Source organism: Quercus suber, unplaced genomic scaffold, assembly GCF_002906115.3.
Source record: "Quercus suber isolate HL8 unplaced genomic scaffold, Cork oak 2.0 scaffold_515, whole genome shotgun sequence".
NCBI lineage: Eukaryota > Viridiplantae > Streptophyta > Magnoliopsida > Fagales > Fagaceae > Quercus > Quercus suber.
The window spans coordinates 448,526-468,010 of record NW_027069964.1 but is presented as its reverse complement, the minus strand read 5'-3'; the positions used below and the strand labels follow the sequence as shown (position 1 = coordinate 468,010).

General features: G+C 44.7%; 2 protein-coding genes across 2 annotated transcripts; one reads left to right on the top strand and one right to left on the bottom strand.

The window, feature by feature from the left end:
• The first annotated feature begins 1,791 nt into the window (after window positions 1-1,791).
• On the top strand, window positions 1,792-2,845 carry LOC112027552 (germin-like protein subfamily 1 member 16). Its single transcript, XM_024060203.2, has 2 exons — window positions 1,792-1,971; window positions 2,166-2,845. The coding sequence occupies exons 1-2, from the start codon at window positions 1,848-1,850 to the stop codon at window positions 2,705-2,707; spliced, it is 666 nt and encodes a 221-aa protein (XP_023915971.2). The 5' UTR covers window positions 1,792-1,847; the 3' UTR covers window positions 2,708-2,845.
• A 15,675-nt stretch (window positions 2,846-18,520) lies between these two features.
• On the bottom strand, window positions 18,521-19,485 carry LOC136063351 (uncharacterized). Its single transcript, XM_065763593.1, has 2 exons — window positions 19,342-19,485; window positions 18,521-19,300 (listed from the first exon to the last, which is right to left on the bottom strand). The coding sequence occupies exons 1-2, from the start codon at window positions 19,483-19,485 to the stop codon at window positions 18,521-18,523; spliced, it is 924 nt and encodes a 307-aa protein (XP_065619665.1).

The following is a 19,485-nucleotide window of genomic DNA, read 5'->3' as shown; positions in this document are numbered from 1 at the left end:
CAAATTGATTTAAACTCAAGCTTAAACATTCTATATATTCCTTTTTTACCTCAATTTTCTTTGGGGAAATGATTATTCCATAATTTTGAAATCTATAACAAATAATTTTAAGATGCTTTTTATATCATCTATATTTTTAGAGCACAAGAATACCATCAATATAGACTACACAAGAAAAAAACTTTTAGGTCTTTAAAGATTTTATCCATCAATCTTTGAAAAACTTGAGGAGTGTAAAGTCCATATTTTTAGATTGATAACCATGAACAAATGTAATAGTTTAGAACTTAGTTTGTCTAGATAAATTTACATCAGATTATATTTGATCAAGACAGATCATGTTCAAAACAACAGAAGACTCAAGAATGCAATAAATAGATTGCTAGAAAATTGCATTTTGACTGCAGCTCAATAGGTCAAAATCCATTTATCTTGACTAGTCAAACTATATACATCTCAACCGATCGAGATTGGTGCATATTTGACAAAACTTATTTTCTTAACCATTGGATCTACGGTTGGTGTGACTCATACAATGTAAACACAAACCCTAGAGCACGTTTTTACATACACAAGAGAATAGTGTTTCTATACATAGATCTTGAATTCTTAGTCCTCATTCAACCAAAGCCTACGTGCATACAAAAAATCCGATGATCAAGTGAAGTTGCTGCAACCAATTGACGACAATTATTGGCAAAATCTTTGAGTGTGGATCTTGGATCCACGAACTGAGAGTTTATGCGCAACTAATCAAAATAGAATAGTTCATGGATCTCGAAACTGTGTGATCACATCAGTATGTATTACATGTGGTAGCATTAGATTTAGGGTTAAATTTTCTGTATAAATTTCTATTCTATTTTAGTAGATTTGTTGCCTTGAGGATTGATAGTTAAATCCCCCCAAGTTTTTACTATGAAACGATTTGTTTCATCAATTTTTTGAGTCATTATTTTGGTGTCTTATGTGATTCATGTTTGTGTGATGATATTCAATAGAGATCTAAAGTATAATTACTCTAATTAATTACTTGGCTAAGAATTGGTTAATATTGTGAATCTTGTGACAACCAGGGCCAAAAACCTTAACACAAAGGGTTACGAGTATTACATTTGAATGCCCACTAAGTGTGCTAGATGTTAATGGTCCGTACTCCTTAATTAGTTGTATTTTCCAAAATCCTAAGTTACAATCAAAGATGATAAAAATCTTGATCCTTTGGTTTGGTTAACAAATACATCTTAAGGAATTAAATATCCATCAAGAATATACCAGATACCTGGTAGTTATTGGTCTGTTGACTCTAGAAAACCATTAAGTCTAACTAACCATTAAAATTAAGAAGCCTTTAGTACCCACCAAGCCTTTACGCCAACAGTATTGTTATGTTGCACGTGGCAAGCTGCAGCCTACAACGTTGTAACATTTCACTGCTGAGGACAGAATCAACATACATGGGAGCTTCAGTCATTTCAATTTTAAATATGCTATCAAGATAAGGTTTATAAAATTATATTTTAGGTTGGCATAACAACCATTATTTTTTATGGTATTAATTTTGGCCAAAGCAACATTAAAATTGCTGCTGCACAATGCCACGGAAAAGGTAGCATTTTATTTTGGTTTATAATATGTAACGACAAGTAGTGGTTAAAGACATTTGGTTCACCTAATTAAATAAAAAAAATGTGACAGAGTTGAACAATTATCAAGTTTTTGCAGACACACATACCGCTTCTCTCACTCCTCTCTATAAATAGACATTTCCATATTGCTATGTTTCTCATCCCTCACTCAACCAAGAATAGTATACCATATAAGATATATAGAGATAATCCTCAAATATGAAAGGTGTTTCTTTCCTTATGACTGTGGCCATTTTGGCCTTGGCATCCTCCTTCGTTTCTGCCTATGACCCTAGTCCTTTGCAAGACTTCTGTGTCGCAATTAACGACATCAAATCTGGTGGTATGTATAAAACACTCTCATTGTTATTAGCAGTTGGTAGTAGTATCATCCCTTTTTTCTTTTTGAAATCATTATAAGTTCTACACATTAATGAAATGTGCCCGACAGTTTTTTTTTTTCCTACATGACATGTTACTGTTCATTATTACAAAAATGACTTATTTTTTACAATAACAAGCTTTTCTTTTGTGTAGTATTTGTGAATGGAAAATTTTGCAAGGACCCAACACAAGTCACAGCGAATGATTTTTTTTTCTCTGGACTCAATATTCCCGGAAACACTGGAAACAAAGTCGGATCAAATGTCACTCTTGTGAATGTCGATAAATTAGCAGGTCTCAACACTCTAGGCATATCTTTGGCTCGCCTTGACTTTGTACCATATGGCCTGAATCCTCCTCACACTCACCCTCGTGGCACTGAGCTTTTTGTAGTCATTGAGGGTACATTCTTAGTTGGATTTGTCACATCCAACCCAAACAAACTCTTCACCAAAGTTCTAAACAAGGGAGATGTCTTTGTATTCCCAATCGGTCTCATTCACTTCCAATTCAACATAGGGAAGACTATTGGTCTTGCCTTTGCTGGTCTTAGCAGCCAAAATCCTGGGGTGATCACCATAGCAAATGCGGTCTTTGGATCTGTTCCTCCCATCAATCTTGATGTTCTCATCAAGGCCTTCCAACTAGACAAGAATGTAGTTGAATATCTTCAAAAAGCATTCGCGCCAAACTAGAGTTTTGAAAAATCTATGAAATAGTGATAGTGAACCACTATGAAGTTTGAATAACATTTGTTTGGTTCTCCTTTTGTAATGTCATTTGAATAATTATTATCAAATAAAATGATTTCTTATGATGGCTTTTATGTATCATTGTGTCATTTGCAAGACAATGCAATTTGTGCAGGACTAAATCCTGATTACACCTTGGATCCAAGACGTTTGAAACCACAAGTGTCTGTACTATTATATATGAATTGAACAATATTGTATTAAAAATATACAGAATTTTTAATTTTCACAAATGGCAAGTCAAACTGAGGGCTCAATAGCACCTATTCTATGCCCCCTCCCACAAAAAAAAACATTCCTAAAGGCAACGTTGAAGAAAATTTTAAAAAACTTTTATGGTGTTATTAAAAGATGTATCATTTTATTCTCTTATATAACTTGTATGGAGTTATTAATATTTAAACAAAGCACACATATATTAATTATTAAATTATTAAATTTATACATAATAACCTAAATCCTTCTCCCACTTGTTTTTTTTTTTAAATGTTAAGTTCTTTTTTTTTTTTTTTAAGAAAAAAAAAGGTTAAGCTAGATCCACAAAAGGTATAAATATACTTTTATAAAGTAAGAGTGTAAGGTCAATTTTTGTAGCCCAAGCCCAAATGATATAAGTTAAAGGCCCAATGAACCCAGAACAATGAATTTGTAGAGAGTGGGCGAAATAGCTGGGCTGATTATGAAGCACAGAACAGTTGGCTAGGTTACGTGCAGTGATGATAACATGAACTAAAGCTCAGATAACTCCATGAATGAATGTCCGAAGAGGCATTTTATTGAGTGAACTATGATTACAACATTTAGAGCTACAATAAAGCTTTTCTCTCTCTTTCTCTTTTTCTTTTTCGGTCCCCCATTATTAGGGACCCTTCTTCTTTATATAGCATCCCTTCCTATCATCTCCACCATCCACCTGTTCTTCATCCACGCATCTGCTCAAGTGCATGTCACGTCATGTGTCTACTTTAGTTCTTTGTGAGTGGCGGTAGCTGAGGTTGCACTGTTCAGGGGTCTTCTCCACATAAATGCGGCCAGAAAAGCTGTCGCAGCGCATTAAATGCAGTGGTAGCAGCTTTTCCTTTAGATATTTTTTAGTTCTGATCATTTCTAGATCCACCCAGGACCTATCATTACCGTTGGGATCGTTGGGAAGATTAGTCGGACCTTCCACACGTTTATTTGATCAAGGCTCATCATAGCCGAGGAGCAAGATGTCTTCGGACCAATGGTGACCTCTTCAGACGACACTCCCCTTCTGTTTCTGGGCTTCCTGCTTTAGATAGGCCGCCCCAACCACCTATTAATCCTCAGAAACACAACAGTCCTTAACAGGGGGTTCCGGGCCCATTAAGTAGCTTTGGGCTTTTTCCCCCCATAATAGCCCCTAAAAATCTTAATTTTTCCTTCGCATCCGAAGGGAAAAAGTGGGATTTTGACTTGTTACAGGGTAAAAGCTTGGAAACAGAAAAAAGTTCGGCCTGGCATGCGTGTAGATATAGATGCGCACATTCCATCATTACTGCCGTTGTTTTCCGGATTCCCGAAGCGCTGCATTAATTACGCCGGGGGGCGCCCTGTCCATTGCATCCAACGGTGGGCTATTGATCCAACAGACGGGGTTCTTCCTCGGGACTTTGGCAAAATAACTTCTGCCCTTTCGTTTGACCTCGTATAAAATCCCAGAGGTGGACATTTCTCCTCACTTTGCAACTTTCAAATCATCCCACAAGAACAAGCACACAAACGCTCAGAGCTCTTCCAATCGCCGATTTTGCTTCTTCCCAGAGTCCTCAGGAATCCTTCTGCAAGTTCAGAGATCAGTTTCTATCCCTGTTCCTGTAAGTTTTCACCATCTCAATCCTTCAGTTTTCTCTTTGGCCGTCTATTTTTCAGTTTGGGCGACCATTTCCTCACTGCTACGTTGTGCCTCCGTTTTTCCGTTGAGTGATGGGTAAACTAGAGTATCTGGTAGACAGCCCCACCCAGCTGGAGAAGTTCAGGGCCATATACCGCATACCTCCAAACGTGGGGGTGAAGTATTGCCCTCCGAAGAAAATACTAACTGATCGGGAAACGGGGGAGGTTATGATCCCTTTCATCGCCTTCCTAGAAGGGGGGATGACGATTCCTATAGGCCCTATCACCACTAGTTATCTTATAAACCATAGGATCACCCCTTGGCAGTGCACGTCTAACATGTTTAGGATCTTAGGGGCCATCGAGGACCTCAACCGCCACCTAGGATTGGGGCTCACCTGGCACGACGTGGTGCATATGTACGAGTTCCACAGCCAGCAAGGGGCGGGATATTATTTGAAGTCCCGGTCTGACATTGTTAAACTCATTTCCTGCCTCCCCAAATCCAATAAAGGGATGAAGGATGACTACGTGATCATCTCGGGCGCATGGTATGACGGTCCTCACTGTCCAACCAGAGCAGGAGAGCCAGGTGGGACCCATTAGACTTAAGCACACTAACCATAGGCTCAGGACCTTCGCTTTTTAACAGTTTTTTATTCTTCCTGTATTGCTGCTTTCCGGTTTCTAACAAAGCTCTGCTGTGACTTGTAACAGATAGAAGAAATATATCTCCTCAGCTCAGCCTCACTAACTTTGCCGCGCTCAACTATTTGCTACGGTCCAAGATCTTCGTAAGTGAGGACGGCCAACTCTGATCGGCTCCCCTCATCCTAGGGTACACAGCGAGGCGAAAAAACCTCCAACCGGTCGGCAACGCGATAGTCCAGGGAGATGAACGTCTTAACCGTATTGACGTTTCGTTCAGGGGCTTTTTGGCACCACACGACCTTCCACCAGTACCACATCCAAACCCCCGAGCTATACCCCCTCTCATCCAGCCATTACAGCAAGTTCCCCTTGGACCAGAGGTTGAGGGTGAAAAGGTTGGCTCCTCCACCTCCTCGCTAGAAGAACAAATAGACAAGTTCCACTTTTGAGGGGAGGCTTCAGGGGCAAATCAAGTAGTAGAGGTCTCGAACGCCGAGGAAGGAGGTGACAGGCATTCCAGTGTCCACCCGTTTTTGATAACTGCCCTCCCCAACGACTCTTCGGACGGAGACATGGCGGATTTGAAACTCTTGATGAAGCATAGAGGCAAAAAGGCCGAGCAGAAAGGCGCTACGACCTCCCAACTAGCAAAGATCCTGCCTCCAGCGCCTACCGCGACTCTTGGAGTCGGCTTGAAAACCATGCCGAACCTTCAGAAGAAGAGGCCCCATGAGCCCGAAGAGAGGGAGGTGGGGGTGCCACCCAAGGTGAGCAAGCAGCAGAGGACGGCAAGGGACCGAGGCAAGAGGGCCTTTTCCACTGAAAACCGTGACGAAAACGTTGCGGCCGAGGTCCGCCGAGGAGCAGGACCTCGCATATGGTCCCCAAGGCTTGAGCTGGATGGCGCCCCCATTCTTTGGAATACGTCCCTCAGGAACTATGATGGGGGGAAGGGTAGGATACGTTGCTGAAGCCCTGCAACAGCCACTCCTCCTCCCTCATGATATGGAGTCATTTAGGCGTTTCAGCCAGCAGGAGCTCTTCTTATCCCTTAAGAGGGACATGGCCATGGTAAATGAACTTACTCTCTTAATTTGGGTTCCATTTTTAACTTGCATTGCTTCCTTTCTTCATCTTGTGCTGAAAATGTGGTCATGCAGATTACTCAGCAGATCTACGTGGCTGAGGAATGGAACAAAAAGTCCTCCCTCGAGGCCCAAGTAGCAGCCCAGTCCCAATCCGAGGCGGAGAAGGCTCTTGGTCTGCTGAAGGACGATTATGCTCGCACATCCGAGCAGCTTAAGGTCGTGACCTGGGAAAGGGACAACCATAAGGCCGGCCTTCAAACCGCCGTGACCCAGGCCGAGGAACAGCGCAAACAATTGCGCGCGTCAGAGACCAACTTGGCGACTGAAAGGGAGCTGGTGAAGGGTCTCAGGGCTGAACTCCAGAAAGCTAAGAAGGGCGCCCGAGCAGCTGAGCAGGCGGTTCAACTGACCAAGGAGTCAGTTGAAGCTGAGAGGAAAGCGGCATATCAGCTAGGAGTGGACGAGATTGGAAAGCAGCTTATGGAGCAATTTGCTCTGGTTACTCGCGAGTACTGCGATGTAACCTGGCAAAAGGCACTAGATGTTGCTGGGGTCCCTTCGGACTCTCCCCTGAGGCTACCTGGGAGCATATACTACCATCCAGACATCCTAGAGCTCCCAGAGACTGACTCTCCTCCTGCTCCCCAACTTTTGGAGGCTACGGAGCAAAGCTTAGTCAGTGTAGCTTCCCCATCTGCCCTTGATGCACCCAGAGAGGCTGATCTGCCAGTTGAACCAGCCAAAGACAAAGATCAAGGGTTGGACGAAGAGAAGACTCCTGCTGAGTCCCAGAGCCAAGCCCCAGGAGCTGCTGTTTAGACAGGCCAGGTTGCTGACCCTGTGGTTCCTTCAGCTCAAGAGTAGACACATAGGGCCCCCCTTTTCTTTGTGTTTTTCTTTTTGTAAGAGATCTTGTAAGCCATTTTCCTAATTAATGAAGTAGTTTTTCCCTTGCATTCATTTGCTTTGCTGTGTAATATGACTCACTATTACTATTAAAGCTCTGTGCCTTAACTTTATTGTGATCCTGATATCATGTTAACAACTCGCATGACTAAGATTGGTGTTAGAAAAGGGGCAGAATGTATGAGAATTATTACTAAACAACAAAAACTACAGGGGTTATAGTAAAAAGCTCCACAAGCCTTTCCGAATGTGTACAAAAGACTAAATGGTAATATAGGTTAGGGTTAATCGAAACACGTTTAGGAATCTTAATCATGCCTCATCAGAGAGTGACACTTCAATAAGGACCGTTACATTGGATCTAGATTCAAGCAGTAAGAGAGCTGTGATAGAGTGTTTACTTAAAGACTTAAGTTTAAACATTTAATGAAACTGTAACAGTGCTAACTAATCCCATATCATCTGGTCCGAGGACTACAGGCATGAATGGATTTAAGTTTGAACACTTAAAGGAATCGTAGCATAGTGTTATCTAACCCAAATCATCTGGTCCGAGGACTACAGGCATGAATGGATTTAAGTTTAAACACTTAAAGGAATTGTGACATCGTGTTAACTAACCCAAATCATCTGGTCCGAGGACTACAGGCATGAATGGATTTAAGTTTAAACACTTAAAGGAATCATAATAGATTGGTATGCTGATTAAAAAAAGAGTCTGATTAATAATAATACCTTTTGAGGTTATTTACATTCCACGGGCGTGGTATCACGTGACTGTTTAGGTCTTCAAGGAAGTATGCCCCAATGCCAACTCCTGAAGTAATACGATATGGCCCTTCCCAATTAGGCCCTAATTTTCCTCAAGCTTGGTTCTTTGCAGTGCCAACCACCTTTCTTAGTACGAGATCGCCTGGTTCCAGAGGTCTGAGCTTTACGTTGGCATCGTAGCCCTGTCTTAGCTTTTGTTGGTAATGTGCTAATCGGACCATTGCATTTTCCCTCCTTTCATCAATGAGGTCCAAGCTCTTCTCTAGCAGCCCATCGTTACCCACCGGGCTAAACGAGCTAGTTCTCAGCGTTAGGAATCCAGTTTCCAAGGATATGACAGCTTCAGCCCCGTAGGTCATCGAGAAGGGGGTCTCTCCAGTAGACCTGCGCGGAGTGGTTTTGTAAGCCCAAAGCACATGTGGTAATTCTTCTACCCATTTACCCTTCGCGTCATCTAATCTCTTTTCCAAACCATTCACAATGACCTTGTTGACAGCTTCAGCCTGGCCGTTACCCTGGGGATAAGCTGGGGTGGAGTACCTATTTATAATCCCCAGCTCGCTACAATAGCTCCTAAATCCTTTGCTATCAAACTGCAGGCCATTGTCCGAGATGAAAGCATATGGGACTCCAAATCGAGTAACTATACTCTTCCACAAAAACTTTTACACGTCTACGTCTCGGATATTCGCAAGAGGCTCTGCTTCGACCCACTTGGTGAAGTAATCAGTGCCGACCAGCAGATATTTCTTGTTTCCTGCAGCCTTAGGGAATGGTCCCACGATATCCAAGCCCCATTGGGCAAAAGGCCATGGGCTGGATAGCGGGTTGAGAGTCCCCCATGGCTGATGAATGTGCAGGGCAAACCGCTAACACTAATCACATTTTTTGGCATAATCCAGGGCTTCCTTTTGCATGTTCGGCCACCAATAACCTTGAGTGATGGCTCGGTGAGCCAAGGATCTTCCTCCAGTGTGGCTTCCGCAGATTCCTTCATGCAGTTTCTCTAATAACAGCTCAGCTTTTTCAGGATGCACGCACAACAAATGCGGCCCTGAATAGGAACGTTTGCATAGTTTCTAATTCTCGGACAACCAGAACCTGGCTGCCTTCCTCCGAATTTTATCGGCTTCTCCCTTCTCTTCAGGCAGGATATCTTCCTTCAGGAACTTGACCAGCGGGTCCATCCAACTGGGTCCAGCCCTGACCTGATGTACTTGAATTACTCCTTTTCCAGCTTCGGTAGGCTTATGCAGGTCCTCAACGAGGATAACTCTCGGCAAATCTTGTGCCGAAGAGGTGGCTAGAGTGGCCAAGGAGTCAGCGTGTGAGTTGCCACTCCTAGGAATATACAGCAAGCTGAAAGACTCGAACCCTGACTACAGATGTTTAGCTCGGCTCAGGTATCCCTGTATTCTTTCGTCCTTTGCCTCAAACTCTCCCTGGACTTGACCCACAACCAGTCTTGAGTCCGAGAATACTTTTACTGCCTTTCCTCCCATCCTTTGGACCATACTCATCCCCATCAATAGGGTTTCGTATTCCGCTTCATTATTTGTCGCCGAGAAGCCCAACCTTAATGCTTTTTCAATAACGATTCCTTCGGGGGATATCAGCACTAGCCCCACTCCGGAGCCTCTCTGGTTTTCCGTACCATCCACGTACGCCTCCTAAAGGGAAGGCTCTTGTTGAAAAATCATGCTAACCGATTTTTCATCCATGTCCGATGTCGACTTCACCTCTTCTAGCCGGGGCTCTGTGAACTTGGCTACCAAATCAGCAAGCACCTGGCCCTTGATCGAGGTACGTGGCATATATTTGATGTCAAAAGCCCCTAGGATCGTCCCCCATTTTGCAATTCTCCCAGTGTAGTCTGCACTTCGGAGTATAGCCCTGAGTGAAAGCTGGGTGAGGACGATGACTATATGGGCTTGGAAGTAATGCGGGAGCTTTCATGTACTGTGCACCACCGCTAAAATAGCCTTCTCCAACGGTAAATAACGGACCTCGACTTCATGAAGCGACTTACTTACGCAGTAAACGGGTTTCTGCATACCGTCCTCTGTTCGGATCAGCACCAAGCTTACGACATGGGTAGCTACAGCGATATATGCAAACAATACCTCGTCGGGTTCAGGGCTGGACATGATTGGTGGTCAGGCTAGATAATCTTTCAACTGTTGGAAGGCCACGGCACACTCTTCTGTCCACTCGAACCCTTTCCACTTGTTAATCAAGAAAAAGAAGGGCCAACACCTATCCGCTGATCGAGAGATAAATCGATTTAGGGCTGCCGTCATCCTTGTCAGTTTCTGAACCTTCTTGGGATTTCGAGGAGCTTGCAACTCATTGATGGCCTTTATCTGATCAGGGTTGACCTCAATTCCCCTGTGAGTCACCATATATCCCAGAAACTTGCCTGACCCCACACCAAACGAGCACTTAGCAGCGTTCAAGCGTAGTTTGTACTTCCTGAGAACTTCGAAAGTGCTTTCTAGGTCCTTCACGTGCTCGGACACCACTTTGCTCTTCATCACCATGTCATCTATGTAAATCTCGATATTCCTTCCCAGCTGTGGTTCAAACATTCTCGTCATCATCCTCTGGTAAGTAGAACCCGCATTTTTTAAGCCGAAAGGCATCACCTTATAGTGATAGTTGCCCATGGGAGTCACAAAAGCAGTCTTCTCCTGGTCTTCCTGGGCTAAGGGTATCTAATGATAGCCTTGAAACGCGTCCAAGAAACTCATTCGGGGGTGGCCGACGGTGGCATCTACTAGCCGATCGATTTTAGGCACGGGGAATGGGTCTTTGGGGCATGCCTTGTTTAAGTCGGTGAAGTCCACACATACTCGCCATTTCCCGCTCTTTTTCTTCACCACCACAGTATTTGCCAACCACTCTGGGTAGAAGACCTCTTTAATAGCCCCTGCTTATTTGAGCTTTGCCACTTTTTCTCTGACTGCCTCAGCGTGTTCCTTAGACGGACGCCGAGGAGGCTGCTTCTTAGGGGTGATCATGGGGTTTACTTTCAAATTGTGGCATATAAATTTCGGATCCACCCCAGGGGCTTCATAAGCGTCCCAAGCGAATACGTCAAGGTTTTCTTTAAGAAGTTGCACTAACTCCTCTTTTTCCTGCAACGGCAATTGGGATCCGAGTTGAAAGAATTTCTCGGGATTATCCCCAATGATGACTTTTGTCAAATCTTCGCACCCTGCGCCCTGGTCCGGTTCTTCAATGGGCGATGACTGGTGCTTTGGTTGCTATAAGCCCCTGGTTGATGACTCGGCTCCTGGCTCGTGTTGAATAGCAGCCACTAAGCATTGCCCTGCTACGGATTGATCCCCCCGAATTTCGCAAACTCGGCCTTCGAAAGGATATTTGATTTTCTGATGCAAGGTGGAAGAAACCGCCCCTAGCGCATGAAGCCAAGGTCTGGCTACAATTGCCGTGTAGGGTGAAAAAACGTCCACAACTATGAAATCCACCGCCACCACCTCTAAGCCGGTCTGCACAAGCAGTCGTATTTGTTCCTTCGGGGTAACAACTCTTCCTTCAAAACTGATCAGCGAAGAATGATATGGTGTTAAGTCACTAAGTTTGAGGTTCAACCCCTTGTAGAGATCAGGGTACATTATTTCCGCAGCGCTTTCTTGATCAACCATCACCCGTTTCACATCGTACCCCCTAATTCTGAGGGTGACGACCAACGCATCATCATGAGGCTAGACAGTGCCCACCTTGTCAGCGTTCGAGAAGCCTAAAACCAGCTGATTATCAAGTTTGCACCTCTTTGGACCTTGGCCAGATTCCCCCGCAGATAACCGATCCACAGACAAGACCTTGGATGGCCAGGATCCTGTTCTTCCTGGGGCCGCAAAGATAACGTTGATAGTTCTCAGAGGGGGTTTCAGAAGATCATCCCTCCGGGAGTCCGCGCTCATCGAACCTCCTCGGCCGCTGGTGTGATGTAGGAGATGTCGCAATTTTCCCTCGCTGACTAGTTGTTCCAAATGAATCTACAAGTTCCTGCAGTCCTTAGTCGTGTGCCCATGATCCTGGTGGTATTGGCAGTAGAGATTGCGATTACGTCTATCAGGATTCCCTGCCGTCTTGTTCGGCCACTTGAAGAACGGCTTGTTCTTGACCTTTTCTAAAACTTGGTGGACTGGGTCCCTGAATACGGTGTTGACAGTCTGGGGATTGGCTGTTCCTGATTGCGCAGGAAAATCTCTCCTCAGTTTGCTGCGGTGTATCGATCCGACCTAAAATCCCTCCTTTCTAGAGGGATAACCTTCTCCTTGTCTTTCACTTGTTGTTGGTCTTCTTCAACTCTCTTGTACTTCTCAATACGGTCCATTAGCTGACGAATGTTAGTAACGGGTTTACCAGACAGGGATGTCCTTAAACCGTGATCGGTAAGGAGGCCGAGCTTAAACGTTTCCAGGGCCATTGCGTCAAAATTGCCCTCCATGTCGTTAAACATTTCCCAATATCTATCCGAGTATACCTTCAGGGATTCTCCTTCCTGCATGGTCAAAGACAGCAGAGAAGACAGAGGTCGGGCCACTCTTCGGCATGTGACAAATCGTGAACCAAAAGCTTGGGTGAACTCTTTGAAAGAGCTGATGGAATTTGGGTTCAGCCCATCGAACCACCTCATGGCAACTGGCCCAAGACTGGAAGGAAAAACCTTGCACATCAGTGCCTCATCCCTGGAGTAGACAGCCATCCTTTGGTTAAAATGACTCACGTGTTCCACGGGGTCTGTTTTGCCGTTGTAGATGGTGAACGTTGGTTGGTTAAAGCGCCGAGGAAGTCTGGCCTCTTCGATCCTGCGCGTGAAGGGTGACCTAAAAATTTGGTTTAGAGCCTTGCTCATGGCGTTGCTTCCAACGTCTCCGCGTGATGGACTTCTGCGTTGCCCCTCGTGAGGAGATTCCTGTTCATAGGTATAGGACTCGCTGGCTGGTGTCTTAGATTTGGGTTGATAAGTGACGTCCGACTCATCATCAGGGTCCTCATCAGAATACGAGGGAGCCCGTTTCCTCTTTGTATGGCGTAACTCCCTTCTTAGCTTTTCAACCTCCCACTGCAAATCTCGGTTCTTCTCTGCATGGGACATTTGGCTTCCGCCATGTGACTGGCTCTGACCAGGGGGTATGGTGTGCACGCTACCCTCGCGGTCTTGTCTTCGCTCCAGGTTAAGGAAAGGGTCCTCGTGCTGAGATGCCCTAGACTCCGCTTCTTGTTCACCGTGTTCAGCCATCACCTACTGTTGTCTCCACCCCTGCGCAAGCTCTTCCCACAGACGGTGCCAATTGTAGGGTCAGTTTTTGTAGCCCAAGCCCAAAGGATATGGGTTAAAGGCCTAACGAACCCAGAACAATGAATTTGTGAGAGTGGGCGAGCTGGGCTGGTTATGAAGCACAGAACAGTTGGCTAGGTTACGTGCAATGATGATAACATGAACTAAAGCTCAGATAACTCCATGAATGAATGTCCGAAGAGGTGTTTTATTGAATGAACAGTGATTACAACATTTAGAACTACAGTAGAGCGTTTCTCTCTCTTTTTCTTTTTCTTTTTCGGTTCCCCATTATCAGTGACCCTTCTTCTTTATATAGTGTCCCTTCCTATCATCTCCATCGTCCACCTGTTCTTCATCCGCGCATTTACTCAAGTGCATGTCACGTCATGTGTCTACTTTAGTTCTTTGTAAGTGGCGGTAGCTGAGGTTGCACTATTCAGGGGTCTTCTCCACATAAATATTGTGGACTTAGATTGTACCCGTCCACTTTGAGACTTAGGGTTTTCATCCTTTTAGGATGTTCCATCCAGTTTATGGACTTCAATTACATCCGTCCACTTTGAGACTAAGGGTTTTCATCCTCTTGGGATGATCCGTCTATCTTGTGATGATCCGTCCATCTTATGGACTAAATTGTGCCCGTCCTCTTTAGGACTTAGGGTTTTCATCCTCTTGGGATGATTTATCCATCTGGTGGACTTAGATTGTACCTGTCCACTTTGGGACTTAGGGTTTTCATCCTTATGGGAGGATTCATCCATCTTGTGGACTTAGATTGTATTTGTCCTCTTTAGGACCTAGAGTTTTCATCCTCTTGGGATGATCCGTCCATCTGGTGGACTTAGATTGTACTCGTCCACTTTGGGACTTAGGGTTCTCATCCTTATGGGATGATCCGTCCATCTGGTGGACTTAGATTGTACCCGTCCACTTTGGGACTTAAGTTTTTCTTCCTTATGGGATGATCCGTCTATCTTGTGGACTTAGATTATATTTGTCCTCTTTGGGACTTAGGATTTTCATCCTCTTGGGATGATCCATCCATCTTGTGGACTTATAATTTAAGTAAAAAAAACATAGTTGTGTCTGAATATTCTTTTTATTAATCTAAAAAAAAAAACCATGCGTTTGGAGAAAAGTACTTGCTCCCTTGGGCTTAAAAAGGCATTTGTAGAAAGAATTGTCCGAAGTAAAAACTAGTAATAGTTAAACTAAATAATAAACTTGGAAATTAAATAATAAACTGGGAAATTGGGGAACGTCGATGTTCTTTATATCATCTCTAATGGTAGTACTTTCGTAAGTGCTCTGTGTTCCATGGGTGCTGCAGCATTCGTCCGTCCAGCGTTTCGAGATGGTAGGTGCCCCTTCTTTGCTATGATGTGATCCTATAGGGTCCTTCCTAGTTGGGGCCGAGTTTTCCCTGCGAAGGGTCTCTAGCAACGCCCATCACTTTTTGTAGTACAAGATCTCTAATCTGAAAGTCTCTATGCCTGACGTTGGAGTTGTAGTATTTTGCCATGAGATTCTGGTATCGCACCAACCTCTGCTCTGCTATTGCCTGGATCTCGTCCACCAAGTCTAGCTGAAGGCGCAAGGCCTCTTCGTTCTTATTTTTGTTTTAGTTCTCCACCCGATAGCTTGTGAGCCCAACTTTTGCTGGGATGATAGCATCACTTCCGTATGCTAGTTGAAACAGCGTCTCCACAGTGGGTGTTCTTGTTGTAGTACAGTATGCCCACAGGATGCTTGGTAGTTTGTCAGGCCAGACGCCCTTTGCCCCCTCGAGCCAGGCCTTGATGATCTTGAGTAAGGATCGATTCGTAACTTCGACTTGTCCATAGGCCTGTAGGTGTGCGGGCGATGAGTAGTGATTCTTGATACCCAGCTTCGAACAAAAGTCCCTAAATGCTTTGTTGTCGAACTGCTTTCCATTGTCGGAGACGAGCACTCTTGGTATCTCGTACTTGCAGATAATATTTCTCCATACAAAGCTTCGAATGTTGTTCTCCGTGATAGTGGCTAGGGCCTCTGCTTCCACCCACTTAATGAAGTAGTCGATACCGACTATCAGAAATTTTAGTTGCCTTACCGCTGTCAGGAAGGGGCCCATAATATCTAGATCCCATTAAGCAAATGGCCAAGGGGTCGTCATGGGGGTCAGCTCTTCAAACAATTGCCTGATGAAATTACTAAACCTTTGGCACTTGTCGCAATTCTTGACATAAGCTTGTGCGTCCTTTAACATTGTAAGCCAATAGTACCCTGCTCGAATCAACTTGTGTACTAAGGACCGTGCCCCCAAGTGGTTTCCACAGATACCCTCGTGGACTTGTCTCATCACGTAGTCTCCTTCATTGTAGGTCAAACACCTCAGGTACGGTCGCAAAAATCCTCTTTTGTATAAGACATCTCTAATTAGCACAAATCATGAGGCCTGGACTTTCAACTTCCTAGCAATGTCTTTCCTGTCTAGCAAAGTGCCAGATCTCAAGTATGTTATTAATGGCGTAGTCCAGTTGTTCCCAGAATTCACTTCCTGTACATTTGTTCTGTCATTAATAAGCAAGGAGATTTGGACAAACGACAATACCTGTTCGGGGACAAGTATAAATTCTGCAGAGGCCACTTTTGCAACACAGTCGGCACATTCGTTCTCCTCCCTTGGGATTTGAACTAATCTGACTTTGAGGCTGCCGATCCGATTCTTCACTTCTTCCAAGTACTTCTTCATCCTTTCATTTTTGCACTCGTAGACGCCATTAATCTAACTTGTTATTACTTGAGAATCACAATGTACGATCATGTTTTCAACACTTGCTGCCTTTGCAAGGTCTAACCCTACCACCAAGGCTTCATACTCGGCCTTATTGTTGGCCATGGGGAAGTCCAATCGGATCATGCATTCAATTTTATTTTCCTTCGGGGTTTGGATCACCATACTAGCACCTCCGGTTTGTCTATTTGAAGATCCGTCCGTGTGGATGCTCTATTGTCCGAGGACTTTCGCTCCCTTGCCTTCCAATTGAGTATATTCAGCGATGAAGTCTGCCACAGCTTACCCCTTTATCACGGTTTTCGGGCGATATTGTATATCAAATTTGCTCAGCTCTATTACCCATAAAGCCATTCATCTAGCAGCCTCAGGGCTGCTCATAGCTCTTTTCAGGGGCTGATTCGTCAAGACTATGATGGTATGGTTTGAAAGTACGGCTTGAGCTTTCATGCTGCAGTTACCAGTGCGAAGGCTAACTTCTCCATCTGGGGGTACCTCTCTTCTGCTCCTCGGAATGCCCTACTTATAATATAGACGAGTCATTGGGATCTTTCTTCCTCTCTTACTAAGGCCGTGCTGACCGCTGCTTGCGAAACTGCTAAGTAATGGTAGAGTTCTTCTCCTAGTTTGGACGGGCTGAGTAATGGTGGAGATGAAAGGTATTTCTTCAAGTCTTCAAATGCCTTCTGGCACTCGTTCATCCATTCGAACGATTTTCTTAGAGTGCGGAAGAATGACAGACATTTGTCCGTTGCTTTAGAGACGAACCTATTTAAGGCTGCAATTTTGCCATTCAAGCTTTGCAACTCTTTCACCGTCCTCGGTGGTTCTAACTCTATTATGGCCTGTATCTTTTCCGGGTTGACCTCTATACCTCTTTGGGATACCATGAAGCCCAAGAATTTCCCTGCCGTTACTCCGAACACGCACTTGCTTGGATTCAGCTTCATGTTATATGACCGCAAGGTGTCGAACGTCTCTTCGAGTTCGTTTAGGTGGTCATTTTGTGCAGGCTCTTCACCAACATGTCATCAACGTAAACTTATACGTTCCTCCCAATCTAATGCGTGAACGTTTTGATCGGCCTCCTTCATCTTGATTTGATTATAGCCCGAAAAGGCGTCCATGAAGCTTAGGAGCTAGTGTCTTGCTGTTGAGTCTACTAAAGTATCTATCCGAGGGAGGGGGTAGCTGTCCTTCGGGCACGCCCTATTGAGGTCCGTGAAATCGACGCACATTTGCCACTTCCCATTAGCCTTCTTGACCATGACTACGTTCGCCAACCAATGGGGGTAGTACACTTCTCGAATGAAATTTACTTCCAGTAGCTTCCTGACCTCTTCTGCTATCACTCTGTCTCGCTTATGCGCGCACACTCGCTTTTTCTGTCGGACGGGTGAATATGCGGGGTTTACATTCAGACTATGAACTATGACCGAGGGATCAATCCTGGGCATGTCCTCATGGCTTCACGCAAAGACATCTTGATTCATCTTAAGGAAAGCTACGAGGGCTTGACATATTGGCTGGCTAGCCAGTGTCCCCACTTTAGTCATTCGTTCAGGTCTTGATTCATCGAGTGTTATCTCTTCTAGTTCTTCAACTGGCTTTGCTATGGTCAGTTGCTCTTCTATGCACATAGTCTGTTGGTGGTCCTCCATCTCTAACATGGCAATGTAGCATTCGTATGCTGCCACCTGATTTCCTCGTAACTTGCCGACCCTATAGTCCGTAGGAAATTTGATTATTGGGTGGTACGTAGATGTTGCTGCCTTCCACGAGTTAAGGTTGGGTCGTCCGAGGATAGCATTGTAAGCAGACGAACAATTGACCACGAGGAATGTCACATCCTTAGTGATTTGCTGAGTATAGTCACCTATTGTTATCGAAAGCGTGACCATGCCCATTGGAAATACCCTTGTTCCTCCAAAATCGACCAGCGGAGCATTTGTTGGTATCAATCTTTCTCTGTCGATTCTCATTTGCTAGAACGCTGGGTAGTATAGGATGTCTGCTAAGCTATCGTTGTCGACCAACACCTAGTGCACATTGTAGTGCCCCACACGTATGCTAACAACAAGTGTGTCGTCATGTGGATGATGAAGACGTTACGCATCTTCTTCTGAGAACTCGACGATGGGGCTTTCCTTCCGCGCTATCTTAGGTACGGAGCTCGTTAGCTGGACGTTTTGGATCATCCTAAGGTAGGTCTTTCGAGCCTTTTTGGATGAGCCAATAGTCGTGGTTCCCCCTACAATCATCCTTATGTCTCCAATAGGGGGCCTCGGACACTCATTATCCCGTCGGAGGGCCTACTCTTGAGGATTTAGATCCGTTCTCTCCTTGTTGACGAACTTCTGCAACTTTCCTTGTTTGATAAGGGCCTCAATCTATTACTTTAGGTCATAGTAATCGGCCGTGTCATGGCCGTGGTCACAATGGAAGCGACAATACTTGTCTCTAGCTCGCTTGTTTGGATCACTCTTTAGCTTCCCTGAAAATGTTAAAGCTCCTTCGTCTTTGATCTGTATCAAGACTTGGTCTATTGGGGCATTTAATGGAGTGAAGCTTGTAAACCTTCCTCCCTGGGGCTTAGGGTGCCTTTCATCCCTTTTGTCTCCTGTTCTTGGTTTCTTCCGTCCTTGGTCCTGTCGTGCATCTTCCTGCCGCTCTCTCTTCCTAGGCTTTTCCTCCCGAGCCAGCAGTGCGTCTTCCGTATTCATGTACTTGGTGGCCCTATAGAGTACTTCTGACATGGTTTTTGGGTCGTTTTTGTATAAAGAGAACAAGAACTTACCCTTACGCAAACCATTCGTGAAGGCTACTACAAGTATCTTGTCATCGACTTCATTGATCGAGAGTGCTTCCTTATTGAAGCAAGTTATGTAGGATCTCAGCATCTCATTCTCTCGCTGCCTGATGCTCATCAAGTACGCCGTGGACTTCTTGTACCTATGTCCCCCGATAAAGTGTGAAGTAAACTGAGCGCTTAGTTCCTTGAAATTGCTGATAAAGTTCGGCGTCAGTCGATTGAACCATATCCTTGTGGGACCCTTAAGCGTTGTAGGGAAGGCCCTACATATGATTTCGTCTGCTACCCCTTGAAGGTGCATCAAGGTTTTGAAGGTTTCCAGGTGATCTAGAGGGTCCTTGACCTTGTCGTAACTTTCTATCTGTGGCATGTGAAACTTATGTGTAGGGGAAAGGAATTGACGGGGGCGGTGAACGGAGAGTCGGTCCGGTTGACTAGGTCATTAAGATTGCTGGACACTCGTCCCTTGAGGGTGTTCATCATGACCTCCATCTGTTCCTTCATCGCTTGCATCTCCGTGATAATAGGAGGTGGAGCCGTATCCAT

What these genes read in the sequence shown, in the direction of transcription:
- LOC112027552 (XM_024060203.2), top strand. Translation starts at nt 1,848, where the DNA reads ATGAAAGGTGTTTCTTTCCTTATGACTGTGGCCATTTTGGCCTTGGCA. An exon ending in TAACGACATCAAATCTGGTG is followed by an intron (nt 1,972 to 2,165) that starts GTATGTATAAAA and finishes TCTTTTGTGTAG; the next exon opens with TATTTGTGAATGGAAAATTT.
- LOC136063351 (XM_065763593.1), bottom strand. Translation starts at nt 19,485, where the DNA reads ATGGATACGGCTCCACCTCCTATTATCACGGAGATGCAAGCGATGAAG. An exon ending in ACTCTCCGTTCACCGCCCCC is followed by an intron (nt 19,301 to 19,341) that starts GTCAATTCCTTT and finishes CACATGCCACAG; the next exon opens with ATAGAAAGTTACGACAAGGT.